Here is a 17,726-nt window from a genome sequence, read left to right on the forward strand (position 1 = left end):
CTGGATCCAAACTCTGTAGTGCTGCTCTCCCAAGATTCTAAATTCCAGGAACCTCTTCTCTTTGTTCCTACATCCTTAGCTGATGTGACTGCTTTCTGCAATTACCACCTCTGTGATACATTCCTTTGGCATCTTACATAAAGATGTAAATTACACCAATTCTTTTCATATGCGATTTTACACACAGGTTATTTTAACTTTTGAATCTTATTTTCTTTCATCTTATCCCTTTCAATAAAGGCTAAACTATACATATGTATCGGTCCTTATGAAATGTAAAAGATCTAAACTAATTCGCATTTATCATGCTCATGTTTGTTCCACTTTATCCAAGGGGCAGTGTTATAGAGAGACCAAGAGATATAAGATGAGAAACTCCCACATCCTTCAGGATCTGGGGAAAATTAGCTTCTAGGAAGCTAACTCTCCTCATCTGTAATAACTCATATAGAGCTGTTGTAAATATCCAGGAAAGCATTTATGTGGAAGCATTTAGCAATCATAAGTGCAGTGTAAATTAGTTCCATTACCATTACCAAATATGACTAGATGGTAGAAGGAAAAGATAATGAAACGAGAGGCGAAAAGAAGAAAAATAACTGAAAAAAGTATTCTAGAGTTTCTCTACCCACTCAGAAATAGAATAATACACAGTTTTTAAAAAATGTGGATCTCCATTTTTTCCCATTACACTCAACTCGAATCCTCAGCCCATATAGCACAGATCCTTTTTGCCAAGGAGACAGAAGCCAGTTATTAACAGACAGCAAATACTGTTTATTGCAGACTTTCCAGCTGACTCATGTGAAAAAGGCACTATGAAAATTAATGAATCTAGATAATTTCTCTAAATGATTTATGTTAAAATATACAACATTCTTACATAACATCTGTTTTATATATGTGAAATAATATAACATTTAATGACAAAAATTGTGTTTCCAAAAATAACATTTGTTGAAGGTTAGGTATCTTTCTTTTCTCTATGTGGACTCTTTCACAGGATTAAAATATGTGTAAATTAAGTGCTTCTTAATACCAGAAAGACTTGACACAGATAAACACATAAAATGGCCCCATTTCCTTTTAACTACTTATATCAACATTCAGAACTGAGGCTTTCATTAAGCAAAATACTGTAATGCACACCAATGCAGACTACTTCCTTTGCTAGACTTTGAGCAGACATGACCTCTTTCCCATTTGTGCTTTCTCATATATAAGAACACAGTATACATAATAAGCAGAATACAAACTAAATCAAAATACAAGCTACACAAGGAACTGCAATTGACAGAGCCACGACAAACTGTCTTGAGAATGCTCCATAGATTGATATTTGCATGTCCAAGGTATGGCTGTACTTTACAGTTCATTCAAATGTTTTAATTGTTTTAAACTGTTGGCATTAAGAACTTTAAATAAATCTAAATATTCTTCCATTGATTATGTCAGAGAAGAGACCTAAGTAAGCAGAGGCTAGCCTACAGTGAGCTACGCCCTGAATGACAGACACCATATTCACAGGCACAATCGAAACTGCTTAGATTTTGAATCATGGACAATACTGTTGCTTTGTTGCAGTGAAGAACGCCACCACCATCAAAACAATTTCTGCTTATACCCCGGGATGGGGATCGAATAATTAATCTAATAAAGGAGACTTCACCTTGGTAAAGTAAGAAAAATATTTTCCAAGGTCAAAAAATTCAGTTTAAATTTTTTCAGTTTCAATAAAAATAATGCGCCTAGAAGCAAATCCTGTGCTCACTCAGGTTTGCATGGGTCTTTTATGGCGATAAATTACACCCAGAAAAATGAATCTGACATTCCCTTCAAGGCTTCTTAAAACAAAGCATGTTGGAATAATGCCAAAAACAATGGAGTTTAAAAACAAACAAACAAATTAGTGACTGCTTCCTTCATCAAAAGATTCCACTCCTGAATCACTAGCAGCAGCACTGATTTTTTCCTGTCGTCTTCTCATAATTTCTTGTAACTCGGAGCTGCCACTGCTATCCTGAAAGATAAATAGTTCAGACAAGATGGTTACTGAATCGTGCAGGCTGCAGGTCATATCATGAAATGGCTCAGGACAAAAGTCGACTGTGGTTTTCTTCGAGTATCTCTTTAGGAAAGCTAACAGCTCCCCTTTTTAAGTGAAGCTTCTGCACTTCACTCATATATCACAATAATTTTTCATTTTGTAAAGTCTGTTAAGGCAATTCACCCACCAGGCCTTTCATTAGAACGTGATAAAGATAATCAATAATGTATGTGTAGTACTCTAGGTTTGCTGAGAGAAAAAAGAGGGTATGTGTACAATAAGCATAATAACATGGTAAATTATCAAAGAACTCTTTTGGGGTCAGACAAGATACTGATCTGCCTTTAGAAGATTTTAACTCAGGCCAGAGTGGGCTCAGAATTCACCCAGTTTCCCCTCCATATAGTTCTGACCCTCCGATCATGCTGGCTTTGCTTTCCCATCAACTGAAGTCTCTGGCAACACAGGCAAATAATCTAAAAGATTAACTAGATCCAAGGAAAGGGTGAGGTGGTAGAAGGTGGCTGAGGAACATGAAGAACCTCAGGTGGTCAGCCTCTGCCTCAGTTCCCATCCAGAGAATAGGAAGAGAACAAGAAGCAAGAGGCCATCCTGAAGTGGGTGGTGACAGCAAATGACAATAATGATAGGCAGGTGTGGGATGAAGGAATTCAGAAATTTTAGGAATATGAAATTTTCTAGCATGCCTTGATGAAGTAATTATACACTCTCAACAAAATTAAATATAGTGGTAAAACTGCTTGAGAAAAATATATAATCCTTATTAACATTCAACATATGGAAAGCAATCAAACCTTAATCCTTCAAGATCAATGTTGTAGGGAAAACCTCCAAGGGAAATATAATTTCTCTGGATTCAGAATGGCTACGGGGTGATATGCATGAAGTGATTTTACCCTGAATTATTTAACTGTTGAATTTATAGAATATACCTGTTAGAGATGATCATGGATCAATTTCATGCCAAAGCCTACATTCTTTCATTTGAGTCCAAGTATAATTTTCATGAAACTATTAAGAACTGTGAGATATAACAGTTGGAAACTACTACCTGTACACAGCACATTTTAAGTCTAAAATAGGATATTTGCAGCTTAGTATAAACCAATCTAGAAACATGGATTCTCCTGCTTTCATACAGACCATTGTGACTAAATACTTTTCAGGGCTCTCTATTTTTTTTTTTTTTTTTTTTTTTTTTTGAGACGGAGTCTCGCTGTGTCACCCAGGCTGGAGTGCAGTGGCGCGATCTCGGCTCACTGCAAGCTCCACCTCCCGGGTTTCGCCATTCTCCTGCCTCAGCCTCCGAGTAGCTGGGACTACAGGCGCCCGCCACCACGCCTGGCTAGTTTTTTGTATTTTTAGTAGAGACGGGGTTTCACCATGTTAGCCAGGATGGTCTCGATCTCCTGACTTCGTGATCCACCTGCCTCCACCTCCCAAAGTACTGGGATTACAGGCTTGAGCCACCGCGCCCAGCCTCAGGGCTCTCTATTTTCAGTGATCTCTACCTAATGTATCTTTCTCGATTATTGAGATGTATTACTAGACCTAACACACACAGCCAGGGTTTTACAACCTTATAACCTATACACTATTAGAATCTCAAAAAATATATATTAAGACTAGGCAAGCGTTCTGGCCTCTTAAGGCTCTTACTCACTCAGAAGCTAATTTCCACTGTTATGTCAAAATTAAATTTCCTATAGAAGTAGAGAATACATATAAAATGAGAACATTATGCTTTTTGTTAAGTATCCAAAAGTATGTGCTCAAGCTTCACGTCATATGAGCATTTACAATAAATTAACCTTCCAGAAAATGTCATTGATGATCTCAGTGACAAATTTACAAAAGCAGAGTTAAATTTAATTCAGCTCTGCTAAGAAAGGGAAATTGGCCAATACGGACATAAACAGTTGTTCCCAGAGCTTTCAATTTGCAGAAAAACACCACCTTAGGTTGACAAGTCATACCTCTAATGCAGCTTTTTGTACAGTGATTTGGCTATAGACTCTCGCCCCTTCAGGGCAGACTGTCCTCAGTTCATCCTTATTGAGGGAGAAAAGTTGTGCACCATTTAATACTCCAAGACTATTGACAGTCCTGAAAGAAAGAAAAGAAAAAGAAACTGAGCATTAAAAATATTGCCTGCAAACAAAGGAGAAAAGTATCTGTTCCTGCCAGTAACTTCTCTTTTCTAAGTGTTCCATACCCTGGAACTCTTATTAAATGCCACCACGGTCTTTATAGTCAGGGCAATGACAAGCTTCTTTCATGATGATGACCCCAAGGCTATACAGATTACTAATTACAAGTATCAAAAAGGAGCCAATTGGGTTTAGGGTCATTGTTTAATACCAATTCCTTGCGATTTGGTATTTCATAGAAGGAATAGATAACTTTCTAGTAACCTGGCAATTGACCAACCATTGTACCTCATTTTTCAGTCATGCTGGGTAGGTGAGTTTATAATATGTCAAGGTCCCTTGAATATGTATTATTCTAATAGTTCAATGTGCCAAATACATGTGAAATGTTTATAGACTTTTAGATAGATAAATAGAACCTTTACTATGGGTTTATTAAAGGAAAAGTTCTATTAAGATTATAATTGGTGCTAGGTAACACTGTCTATTTTTTATTTGCCAGAGACACTATAACCTGCAGCGGGAGGAAAACTTGTGCTGTATGTCCTATGTGGTCTAGGAAGTTCTGCTAAGACCATGGTCCTACCTAGGTTACATCAGAGTAATCTGATGGAGAAAAGAAGCTACTGGGCCTGAAAGCTGCCGACAGTTTGCTTAAAGAACTAATAATGAACAGATACTACCAACTCGAGAATGGGGTGGCATCAAATGATAATTACCTATGCTTATTTTAGTTCTTTCTCAGCTATGAACAGCTATAGTGATTTCTTGAGTATGGCACAAAGTATGCAGTCTGTGCCCTTATGTCTTTTAAGAGTTATCTGTGACATCTAAGTAAGCAAATTGAAAACAATGCATGTTGTACACACAGAATTGCAAGGTATTCAGAGAGCGACTCACACAGGGTTGAATCCCTTTGACTGTAACCATGTCTTCACATCCTCTGGTGTGGAGTCGTAAGTGATATTGATAACTGGCACGTTCTGCCGGGGCACATGGAATTTCTTCTGAGCGGCACTGCGACCAATGGTCAGTCTGTGGATGAGTTCATCCTGCACTTCCTCCATCTGAGATTTCCTTCCTAGACACCAACAGGGAGTAGGTTGTTTTTGAAAATCCCTAATATTACATCACCCTCTCTAGAAACCAATCTCTATAATCCTTTGACCCCAGGCGGACGTACAATCTAGTGTTCCTACCATCTTTCCTCACTTTTATCCTCGCCTGGTATAAATTCCATGATCAATTATTAAAATAACTCCCTGGCTCTTCTCTAGTCACTTCATTGTACTCCTCTGGCAAAACCCCAATCCTGGTTAAATCTAACTTTCTGCGTATTCTGTGCCTGCACCTGCACAGCTGAATATAACAATGCTGAATGATCTCATGTTAAATTCATGATTATGAACCTTAACTTGGCGTTAATGCTTCCTGACAATCATACTACATTTCCTGAGACTGGTGGCTCTCAACTGGGGACAATTTTGGCCCCAGAGGACATTTGGGAATATCTGGAGACACTTTTGGTTGTCACAATTGAGGAAGAAAAAGGGGAAAGGCTGCTGCTGTCACACAGTGGGTAGAAGCCTGGGATGCACAAAACATTCTATAATGTCAGCCTCTCCTACAGCAGAGAATAACCCAGTCTCAAAGGCCAAGAGGGCCCGGCTTGAGAAATCTTGCCTAAGGTCATGTAACCGCCCACTGTCTTAGACAAGTATTGAATATATTCTACTTTCTCTCTACAAACCCCTAACCCTATTCCCCAATCCTCACCTTGAGCTGATGATCTCGTTTCCTAATTTATGAACAAAAGAGTTAGAAGAAAACCTCCGTAAGTTCCCCTACCAGCACTTTCCCCATATGCTCTGCCTGCCTTCCTATTATGTTATATAGGAGCTGTCTCCCTGTTTCCAAGGCTAACCCTCCATGTATGCACTAGGCCTCAAGTTCTCTGCCTATTCAAATAGTCATTTCTCCCTTATTTATCCTGTTATTAATTTTCCTTCTTCACTGAATCAGTTCATCAGCCTGCAAACATGCTATTATTTTATGATTTCTGTTACCTTTAAACAAGCCCTTTTTACCATGTCCTTTCCCAGCTACTGGCCATTTTTCTGCTCCTTTTACAGCAAAAGTCCATGAAAAGTTGCCTGTACTAGTGGACTCCAATTCCCATTCTCCTATTTTCTCTTAATGTCATCAAAATTCAATTTTGCTTTTCCCCCCATCTCTCTGCTACACTTTGCTAAACTCCAGCCAATTCTTTCCCAGCTACTATCTCATTTAACCTATCAGCACACATTTGAAGCAGGAGATTCCTCCTGGAAACATTTTCTTCCTGTGGCCTTCAGGATACTACAGTCTCCTCATTTTCCTCCCATGTCTCTGGATTCCCCTTCTCCGGATCCTCTTCTGAATATTCTCATCTCTCCAACTAAATAATATTAAGGTGCTCTAGGGGACAATCCTGAGACTCATCTCTGCTGGCACTACCTCCATCAGTGACCACTGTGCTTAGGTCCACGGCCATTTAAAAGATGATGGTTACCAAATTATTTTTCCAGTCCTCTTACTCGGAACTTAGGTCCATATATGTTGTCCACTTGATATATTCATTTGGATATCTGCTAAATAGCTCAAATGCATGTCAATATAGCATGCCCAAACCGGAATTCCTGATCTTCTTCCTGAAGCTTGCTTTTATAAACTCTTAGACTTGCTTTTTAGACTTCTCAACTCACTTAATGACAATTCTATCTTTCCAGTTCTGGCAAAATACCATGGAGCTGCACTTGATTCTCTGTCCTATGCTATATCCAATTCATTAGCAGATCCTGTTAGTCCGACCTCATAATGTATCCAAAATCCAATGATTTCACTGTATTCTTTCTGTTGCCAGCTTGGTCTGAGTCACCAGCCTATTAACAGATCTCTCTGTTTCCACTCCCTACCACCCTACCCCTTTCTCTTCATTCTCTCCTCAATATAACAACTAAGTGATTCTTTTAAAATGTAAGTCAGGCCAGGTGGCTCACGCCTGTAATCCAAGCACTTTGGGAGGCTGAGGCAGGTGGATCGCAAGGTCAAGAAATCGAGACCATCCTGGCCAACATGGTGAAACCCCGTCCTACTAAAAATACAAAAATTAGCTGGGCATGGTCGTGCGTGCCTGTAGCCCCAGCTACTTGGGAGCCTGAGGCAGGAGAATCGCTTGAACCCGGGAGGTGGAGGTTGTAGTGAGCCAAGATCGCGCCACGGTAGTCCAGCCTGGCAAGAGAGCAAGACTCCGTCTCAAAAAAGAAAAAAAAATGTAAGATGTTGCAGCTCCTCTGCTCAAAACATTCCCAAGTGATCCTAATTACTCCCAGTAAAAGGCCCTACAAGACCTCCACCTCTCTAAAGCCACTCCACAACTCTTCTGGAGCCCTTCACTCTTGCTCCCAATGGCTCCCTTGGCGCTCTTCAAATTTAAAGGCCATTCCAGTCTCCTCTGCCTGGAATGCTTTCCTCTGCATCTTCACATGGCTTATTCCACCCCACCTTTACATTTCCCCCTGATGTATATAAAATTGCAACCCCTCCCCCAAAGCACTCTCTATCCACATAGTTTTATTAGTCTCCAAACCACTTACCACCTTCTTCATAGTTTTGTCTATCAACTTAATTGTTTTTTTTGTTTGTTTGTTTTTGTGAAATAGAGTCTTGCTCTGTCGCCAGGCTGGAGTGCAGTGGTGTGATCTTGGCTCACTGCAACCTCCACCTCCTGGGTTCAAGCGATTCTCCTGCCTCAGCCTCCTGAGTAGCTGGGACTACAGGTGTGTACCACCATGCCCACGCCCAGCTAATTTTTGTATTTTTAGTAGAGATGGGGTTTCATCCTTTTGGCCAGGATGGTCTCAATCTGCTGACCTCGTGATCCGCCCGCCTCAGCCTCCCAAAGTGCTGGGATTACAGGCATGAGTCACCACGCCCAGCCAACTTAATCATTTTTTAAACTACCTCCTTTCATTAAAATGTAAGCCTGAGGAGAAAAAGGACGCTTCCCTTTTTTTGTTTGCATCTATATCCTAACACCTGGAATGGTGCTTTAATTCAATAACTACTTGTTGACTAAATGAATGAATGAGGCAGTCTGCTGACTTTTTCACTGAGACTTTGAGAATCATCATGTACAAACCCCTTAAATAACCAGATAACAAAATGAAGGCCAAAAACAGAGAAATGATCCGTCAAAGTCACATTTCAATTAGTAGAATAATTTAGCTAGAATTGGATCTTCTGACTTTCAGCATAGGGCTGTTTTATAGCCAAAGTCATTAAAATCACCTTTGATTAACTTCCCTAGCTACTCCTTTTTCCTAGTCATTTGTGCTAATGGAAAAGATGTGTGTGTATATGAACATAATGTCATGACAAAAATAGGAAAGACATAAAAGTATGGGAAGGGGAATAACGTGTCTGTGTATTTAAAAATATGTGTGTATCTATACATAGGTACATTACCTTGTTTTCACTTTCAAGAAGTAAGAACAATCTAATTAAGTTGGCAAGTGACAATAACCTCATGGTCACTCATGGAGCTTTTTGTGACCAATGTTCTATGATTTTTTTCCCCTAGGAAAAGGGTTTTAGAAAGTGTTTGGTGCCCCTGGGAAATAAGGGAAAGTGTGGATAGTGTTATTTCAGTCTAATTTTTTTAATGCCTCAAGTAGCTAGGAAATCTTTTGAAGGAGAAGTCAAAAAAAGGGAAAAGGGGAGGGAGGGAGGAGTAGGCGGTGCTAGAGAGACTGAGAGAGAGAGAATACTATTGATTGTTACATTTAAGTATACATTACATGCATTTCATTAGTTACCTTTTAAAAAATCACTACATCAAACTGTCAAACAGCATATGAGTGCGTCTCAAAGGGAAAAAAAATAAAATGATTTTTAAAAGATTTGGTTTCTTATCTGCTGACTTTGCCAGTATATTGATCATCACCAGTCTGCAGCATAGTTTTCTTCCAGGAAGCACAAAAAAACCCTCCGCCTAACATGTTCCTGGGCTTTTGGTTTCCATTTCCAATGTTCTAACACACAACAAACCAGAATAACTTTACACCTTTCTAAAATAACACTCTGATTACAAAAGATTAAACTCAAATAAAAGGACTAGCATTTCAAAGGAAATGGGAGAAATACAAAGCAACTAAAGTGTTGGTATCTTAAAAGGGATAAAAGGAGAACCTTTTGGGATCCTGCGATAAAACAGTCTGAATAGCTTCTATGACACAAGGCTTCGCAGCTACTTTGAATAGGCAACACACAGACTTCCACAAAAGGGCTTCACTCTGGCCACTTGCTACGCTGTAAAAACAGGCATGTTGGCTTCTTCCCCCTGTTCATACCTGCTACTTGATAGATTTCTATGAGTATTTACTTCCTAGTTCCTTCCATTTTATTTTTACCAGATGTTTAGGCAGTAAGCAGAGAATGTGGGTAGCATGAGTAGGCATATTTTGAAAGAAATCTGGCTATCAATAAACACACACTGAAATATGTGTACTGTCTGGTTCTAAAAGAACATTAAGCCCCAACATTCATTCAGAAAACAACTGTTCTGCAATCAAGTTATCAAGAAATATTTGTTTTATAAAGAGAAATATATTTATTTAACGCCAAACTGTATTTCTGAGATATTTTAAAAAGGAACTTACATAAGTTGCAAATATATTGTAAGATTTTTATTATTCTAAGGAAACAAGTATGTGTGTTAATTTTGAGAGAGATGTTTATATTTTATACACCAATGCCACCCTTTTACTTATGAAAAACAGACTTGAAAATGATGAGTCACAATTATCAGGAGAGTTCTCTATCTTTAAAAGTATGCAAACTATGCCTCTTTCCCACTAGGTTATTCTTGGTTTCTCAGAGTGAACAAAGAACAGACTGTCCTAACCCACACACTGCTCCAAATGGGGACTGGATGCCGATGAACTCTGATCCCAGCTAGGCCTGGAGAAAGAGTCCCACCGTGTCAAAGATGACTATGCTGACGTCTCTACGGAGGGAAATGCTATAAACTTGTGGGAAGAATAAAGAAGGGAACAGTTATTTCTGACAGGAAGTTTTCTCCTTAGGGAACTCAATAAAAATATTTATAGAAATTTCTCATCTTAAAACTATGTCTTTAGTGTCTTTGAAAAAGAAAGCTCTTTTTAAAAACTCCATGTAATTTTAAAAACTTAGTAGCATATTCTATTTTATTATGATTATACACACTCACACACACAGTTGTTTTTGCCATACAGAAAGAGCTAATCACTTTCCAAAACTTCATTTTTCCTTTAGTTTTCTGGTAAGATAGATACGACAGTCATTTAAATTGGATATACTGTGGGAGAAAAATTAATGAGTAAAAGTAGGCTTATGCTTATTGCATTTAACCAGAATTTTTAGAATTGTTAAATAGTAATAGTTTTAGTGTCTTTTTTATTTTTTAATTTATCAAGAATGTCTACAACTGAACAGATGTGGCAATGACTTACTGAGGTGAGAAAAACAGGAGGATGAAAATGGGAGTGAAAGATTCAGTAATTTAATTTTCAACATAAATAGAAAGCATCCAATCTCAGCTATAAAGTTAATAGTTCCATACTGTTATCTGGATGCCAGAGATGAGTTTTAATATGATGACTAATTTGGGAATCATTCTTTTCCCAATGATATAAACAGTACTGAAAGAAATGGAAATAGAATGAACTATAGTAAAAAAGTATGTTTATGTGGAAAATGAAGGCAGAACCCTAAGAGAGGCCCACATTGAGGGAAAAATAGATATCCGTCTCTCTCTCTCTCTCTCTCTCTCTCTCTCTCTCTCTCTCTCTCACACACACACACACACACACACACACACACTTTATATACTTTTGTCATATTGAGAAAATATGAAATATCTTCATAGCTCTGGTTTTCCAAGAGTTTTTACATATCATGTATAGATAAAGCAAAGTAACTTTATAACATGTTTAAAACACCAAATTCGGAGATTAAATTGACATGCCACATACTACAAGGTTAAACAAAATTTATCTTAAAATTACCTTCAGTTTTCAAAATATCTACACCGCTATTGACCAACAATACAAATAAGGATAATCCAAAGTTGGTCATAGTGTCTTTTTAGTTTATTTAAATATGGTTTTCATAGAAACCATTTATATGAAACATCAAATTTAAATTTATGAAAATATGGCACTGAAGCGTAAGTCACATGAAATTTGAATTTGGAGGGTAAATCTGAGACTACTATTAGCCAGTGATTATATTAACATAGTGTGATTGTACAGCTACTGTGAATAGCAAGAGGAAGAGAAGTAGGAGGGTTATGATGATGATGACGACAACGACAGCATGTAGTTAGTGACTGCGTATTATGTATCATACAGTGTCAGAATCAGTCAGGGGTTTTCAACCTCAGCACCATTGACATTTTAGGCCAGATAACTCTGTTTGTTGGGGGCTGTCCAGTGCATTGTAAGTTGTTGCTAAGTGTCCCTGGTCTCTACCCATTAGACATCAGTAGCATCCCCCCAGTTTTGACAACCAAAAATGTCTTCAGGCAGTATCAAATGTCCTCAGAAGGATGGAGAAGAGGACAAAATCGCTCCTGGCTGAGAAGCACTGAATTAGATGCTTTCTATGCATTATCTCATTAAATCCTCACGCTTATCCTATGAAGTAGATACTATTATTTTTCTCCACTTCTCAGATACTGAAGTGCTGAGAGGATAATTAAACCACTGAAGGTCAGGCAGCTGGCAAGTGCTGTTTCACTATACAAAGTCCAGGATGTCTGGCTCCAGAGTCTGCATTCAACCATCATGATAGATTGGAAAAGGAGTAGAAAGGCATGCATTAGAGAGCGGACAGAATACTTCCTGTTTCTCAGAACCACATAGATGATGAGAAACCAGGTGAAAATCTTTGCAATCTATTAAGTACCATGCAAGTATAAAGGACTATTATTTATATTTAATACAAGTAGAATCAACAGTAAACAATATTTTACTTTGTAGTATTTTTAATTTGCAGAAGACATTTTTTGCCTCCCTGGGAAACTTACGGTCCACCGGAAGTTGTTTGTGTCTCTGGCTGTCTCGCATGATATTGACACCACTGTCACTGGAGCTGCTGTTTTGACGCGTTACATTTGCTGGGACCTTTGACACAGGAACAGGTGCTGGAGTGGAAGGGGGAAGGGGGACAGGAACAGGAGCTGGTGTTGGAGGAGGTGATGGAGCAGGGGGAGTATCAGCTGCTCTTGGGCCATACTCCATCCTTTGTTTCTATAAAAAGGCAAATAATTAACTTAAAATTAAAAAAATATAAACCTAGGCTAGGAAAACAAATTATACTTCGATAGGACATTGTTGGCTATTTTTAAACTTACTTGCAAACCCATTACAAATTTATCTGTAATCCTATATGGTATAATGACCATTAAAAATTGTATTTTAAACATTCTACATAATTTGTTCAAAGTCAAAATGTCAGTTAAGGAGTCACAAGGCTATGTCAATAGCAAATAGTAGTATTATAATAATAAATGTCAAGAAAACTGAATTTGGGCTTGGAATCACCCAAGACCAGGGGAGGTAGAAAGATTTATAATTATTTTTAAATTTATGCTAATAATAATTTGCAATTGCACTGGAAGTCTAAATGTCAATAGCATAAAGCATTACTTACTCATTTTAAATGTATGCTATATTCGAAGATTTTAAATTCTGTTTCCAATAAATAATTTTAAAATATTGGTATTATTTTGTTCAAGGCATAACTTTTTCTGCCAGCATCTTAATGCTAATTTATTAAAATTAGAAATTTCCCTCATTAAAATGGAAATGTCTTGAGGTGGATGGTTGTGAGGGTAATAGTATGGTTTTTAAATGTTTATGATTGCAACTCACAAATGAATACTAGAAAGGGACCTGTGGCCATTTGTATTAAAAAAGGTAGGTGTGACAAAATGCTTTTTAATAATTTTAAAAACATGATTGTTAGGCATACCTATAAAACAGCATTTGTGAATATTCCTTATTAAAACACACACAATAGTTAACACTTTAAATCTAAATAAAACAATTTTAATAGGTAACGCATTGTGAGAGGCTCCAAATTCTCAAAAGGCACTTTTCTTTTTAGAATCAAAGACACAGGGCAATTATTTGTAATTAAGGCAAAGTTTAGATACTGCACTGGCACAATTTTAATTATTCTAATTTAGGCTTAGCATATTACATGCAAAAAGACCTTTTGGTAATCTGGTCCTTTGATTAGAACAGTATTTAGTTTTAAATTCTAAAATGGCCCAAATATCAGGTAATATTGATTTTAAGAGAGTCCTCCCAATTTCCACAGAGATCAAAAACAAACAAAAATACACACCACACAGAGACACATCACTTTTTCATTAAACTATTACTCAAAAACAACACATCAACCTTCATCAGTCACCTTCATGGCAAATGACTAACACCTGTGGAAACCGGTGTGGGAAGGAACCCTCATTCTTTTCAGCTCTTTGTTTCAAAGCTGCTACTCACTGACCAGTGGGATGGGGTCGAGGAAGTGGGAAGTGTATTATGAAAGGATGGAAGTATATCTGAAAGGAGTGTTTATAATGCTGGTAGATGCTGAGGGAAGAAGGAGGGTAAGGAGGAGAGAGGCAGGACGGGAGGGAAGGAGGGAGTAGAGGGTAAGATTCTAAGAGTGAAAGAAGGGAGTTAGGTGGGACAGAAACTGAGTTTCTAATCCCCTTAGCATTCAAGACTTAGAAATATTCTAATGTATTCAATACTGTATTAGAATGAAAGAATGAATTGTTATTATTATTCCCCACAAAACAATCTTCCTATATTTGGGCCAATAAAATACTTAAAGCAGTCAAAATACAGCAAACATCACCAGAATGTAATACTTAGCACACACAAAAGTCTTCTGATTAATGTATACGCAATGTTCCCTTGACAAGAATGTCCTCTGCACATAATTTCATGAAGGGCTAATGAATTCTCACATTAGTGTTTCAAAAGCATCATCGTTTTAATTATTGTTTTTAAAGCCTAAACAAACAAAAATGCCATGAGCCCGCTTTCCATGACATGACTCATAATTTTTGCTTTTGCTAGTCATCACATACTACTGTGAGAAAGTGAATAAACTGTGTTACTGTCACAATCAAGCTTGAAAACAAACTCACCAAATGTTCTGTGCCTTATTTCATTCATGCCATTGTTACATAATGCAACTTTATCAGTATGACCTAACAAAATAATAGGTTTAAAATACATATTTGATTAAAGAAAACCCATATGAAAATGTATGCCATAAATTATATTTACTTGCATATTTTCCTCTTTACTTAGTCCTCTCCTCCTGCCCCATGTTTCCAACCTCTGACATGAAAAGGGGGGAAGTACCTTCCTTGAATCGTGACAACTGGTTTTGAATGGCAACCAAGACAGCTCTTCCATGGAAACTGTTTGAAATTCTTCATGTGGAAGAAAAAGAATCAGCACTGACTCCTAACGTCACTTTTCTGTGTCCCTCCCTAGCTTCTCTACTCCTCTTTACCTACCACCCAACTACTGCTCTTCCTTTCCTTACGTTTGTCTCTTGGCTATTTTTTGTTGAAGCTACAGAATTAATGATTCCAGTGTATCTCAGTTTACAGAATGTCTTGGAGAACAGAAGTGCACTCTGAACACTCTTCTCCTGAAACAAAGGTACTGAAGCTCCAAATTCAAAAAAGAAATTCTGACCAACTGTTCTTGGTTTGTCTGAGACTTTCCTAGTAATTAACACTGAAAGTACCACATCTTCACAAACCCCTCAGACTCCCCAACTAGGAACTGGGAGGGTTCGTCAGCCTGGTGTGGACCTACTTTTGCACCCAACTGTCACTTCCTTACTCTTGCCTGTGATATCCCACAAATACAAAGTTCTGTTAGAAGTAAAATGCATCTTTTTGTCTCTCTTTCTCTGAAAGAAGGCAGAATTAATAGACCCCATAAGAAATGTACTTTCCTATTGATAATTAAGTTGGAATGAGTCACTTTTCTTTAGCAACTTCAGCTGAGTAGAAATTCTAAAGAATTAAAGAATGCTATTGAGAGATAAGGTCCTGATTCATACAAGATGCTGCTTCAGAGGGGAAATTATGCAAGTAAGCTCAACAAAGCCATTAAAATTGAACTGTTCTTAAATATTTAACCTACTCTAAATTACACATTTTTCCTCTAAATTTGGTTTCTTTGGAACTCTGCAGTGAAAACTAAGCACAGCTGGAACATTTGGAGGGTGTTAAGTCCAGAGACTGAATCCAAAAAATTATATTAAAAAGAAGTGCCATGAGGGAACGAATGTGGGTTACCTCTGACAGCTCGCCAAGTAATTGCTATTAGGAAAATGGAGCAAATCACATCAAATGAGAAAATTAATACAGGAAATGGAATTAAAATAATATCAATTATAATTCACATCAAATATCAGAAAGAGTAAATTAGTCTGACAGTAAAATTACATGCCCACAATCAACCAGTGAAGGAGCCTGTAAATCTATAATTAATTCCCATCACTATCTAGCCATGGAAAACTAATCATATAGATTCTACTACAGTAGAAACAGTGTAAAGTACTTCAATAGTAACTATTTGTATGCTTAAATAAAATACTAAGATATAGGTTTATTTTATTCCTATTGCTCATAAAGAATACAATGAGAATGCATTAAATATAAGAGTAATTCTTGTTTAATTAGCTGATTTTACAAAAGGTAATACTGCAATGCATTATGGTGTGATTTTAGTGAGCTTTAGTTTCAAACTTTGTGAGCAGCCTGAACAAACAGAACATTTAATAAAATTATGTACATGTGCATGTCAGACAGTAATTATCAATACTTTATATATGTATAAAAATACATATATATATATTTAGAGTGGGTATTATTCAAATTATCATTAAGAAGCCTCTGAGAAAATGTCAATACATGTGGCAGAATAAAAAGTAAACATCTTTGTCTAAAAACCATGTCTATAATTAATGAGCAGAGTCTTCTGAGATTGATTTTTAAAAAACAGTTTTGAAGAACTGAATATTATCAGGAGCTTGGCCTGGCTGGAAGAGTATGAAGCCATCTTTGGTAAAATGGTCACTCTGTCCAGCAGTAGTATCTAAATGTCTGGACTGAGCTTAAAAAACAGAGCACTAATAACATAGGCTGAAATTAGTAGTGTTAGTGGTTTAGTAATCACCTGTAGAAAATATTTCCCCTTTTAATTTAGGGCTATTTAAACATGTATATAATGAATGAGAAGATTTTATACCTGGACTGGATTGTAGAGACCACATAACTGACTCCTTCTATTTCATGACCAAGTGAATTGGAACACAGAAATAGAAAGTGCTCTCTTTAAGGACTAGAACCCTCATCTACCAATACCTAGATTGGGGCTTTTCTCATGGTATCACATTACAATATCTCTTGCTAGACAACAGAGAATATGGGAAATGTTTTGTTGAATTCACATGACCACAGAGACTGGACATTCATAATTATTTGAATCTTGGTAGAGTAAGAATACCTATAATAATAATAAATGCATAGATAATAATTAAGAATAAATGAGAGACTTCTTTAGTCAGTCCACGGGATATATAATAAATAACATCAGGGGAGGAGGTGGTTTCTGCTCTTGGCATATAGCTTGCAAATTTAAATGGGCACAACGGTAATTCTAGTAGATGAGCAGCCACAGGGCTAGAGGTCTGAGAATCAAGCCAAAATAAAGATCAGGAAACTTTATGTGGCAAGTAGCTTCCAGGTGGGGAGAAAGCACCCTGGATATCCATCTATTGCCCGGCTAAAATACTATAAAGCCTTGGAATGCTGTACAACATTCTTTATCAAAAGACGTCTTTATCAAAAGACGTGTTATCTCTCCATAATCTCTCCTCAGCATTGACTTCCTTTCTCTGTGGTTTATTCAATCTTTTATGTCAGTATCTTTTGTGTATTTTTATTACTCTCTGTTTTATGTTTAAAACTTTGCTGAAGCCATGGGGGAAATACATTAGGTGGGAATGGTTGTCTTTACAGAGCTGTTAAAAATCACTTCAAATGTGAGGATATTAAATAGCCCGGACTCTCAGGGACACCAGGTGGCAATTCAACACCTATTCACTGGTGGTGCCTGGTATGAGCATCGCTGTCATCAGAACAGAATCTCTGATAAAAAGTGTGTGAACAATAGGCAAGAGCTGCACTTGTGCCCTTCACCCAGAAACTGCCATTATTTATATGGATTTCTTTATAGGAAATGTAAGGGCATAAGAATAAGAGTCATGACTGTGTCCATTTTTTAAATATTTGGTGACTCACAGATGTTGCATGGAAATAGTTTACACCTTATTCCCTTACTTCCACCACTTACAAAATGCCCTATTCTAAGTAAATC

The 17,726-nt window shown here is 37.3% G+C and overlaps 1 protein-coding gene across 13 annotated transcripts in view; it reads right to left on the reverse strand.

Moving 5' to 3' along the window:
• Nucleotides 1-756: 756 nt before the first annotated feature.
• The window catches only part of EPS8 (EGFR pathway substrate 8, signaling adaptor), a 169,091-nt gene continuing 152,121 nt past the window's right edge, over nucleotides 757-17,726 (reverse strand). For 12 of the 13 annotated variants that reach the window (XM_077952565.1, XM_015151115.3, XM_077952569.1 and 9 more), the window contains 4 exons: nucleotides 12,329-12,551; nucleotides 5,119-5,299; nucleotides 4,045-4,174; nucleotides 757-2,020 (listed from right to left, as the gene is read on the reverse strand). In XM_077952565.1, the coding sequence (XP_077808691.1) occupies nucleotides 1,907-2,020; nucleotides 4,045-4,174; nucleotides 5,119-5,299; nucleotides 12,329-12,551 (648 nt within the window). In that variant the 3' untranslated portion in view covers nucleotides 757-1,906. 13 annotated transcript variants of the gene reach the window in all.

Source organism: Macaca mulatta, chromosome 11 (genome assembly GCF_049350105.2).
Source record: "Macaca mulatta isolate MMU2019108-1 chromosome 11, T2T-MMU8v2.0, whole genome shotgun sequence".
NCBI lineage: Eukaryota > Metazoa > Chordata > Mammalia > Primates > Cercopithecidae > Macaca > Macaca mulatta.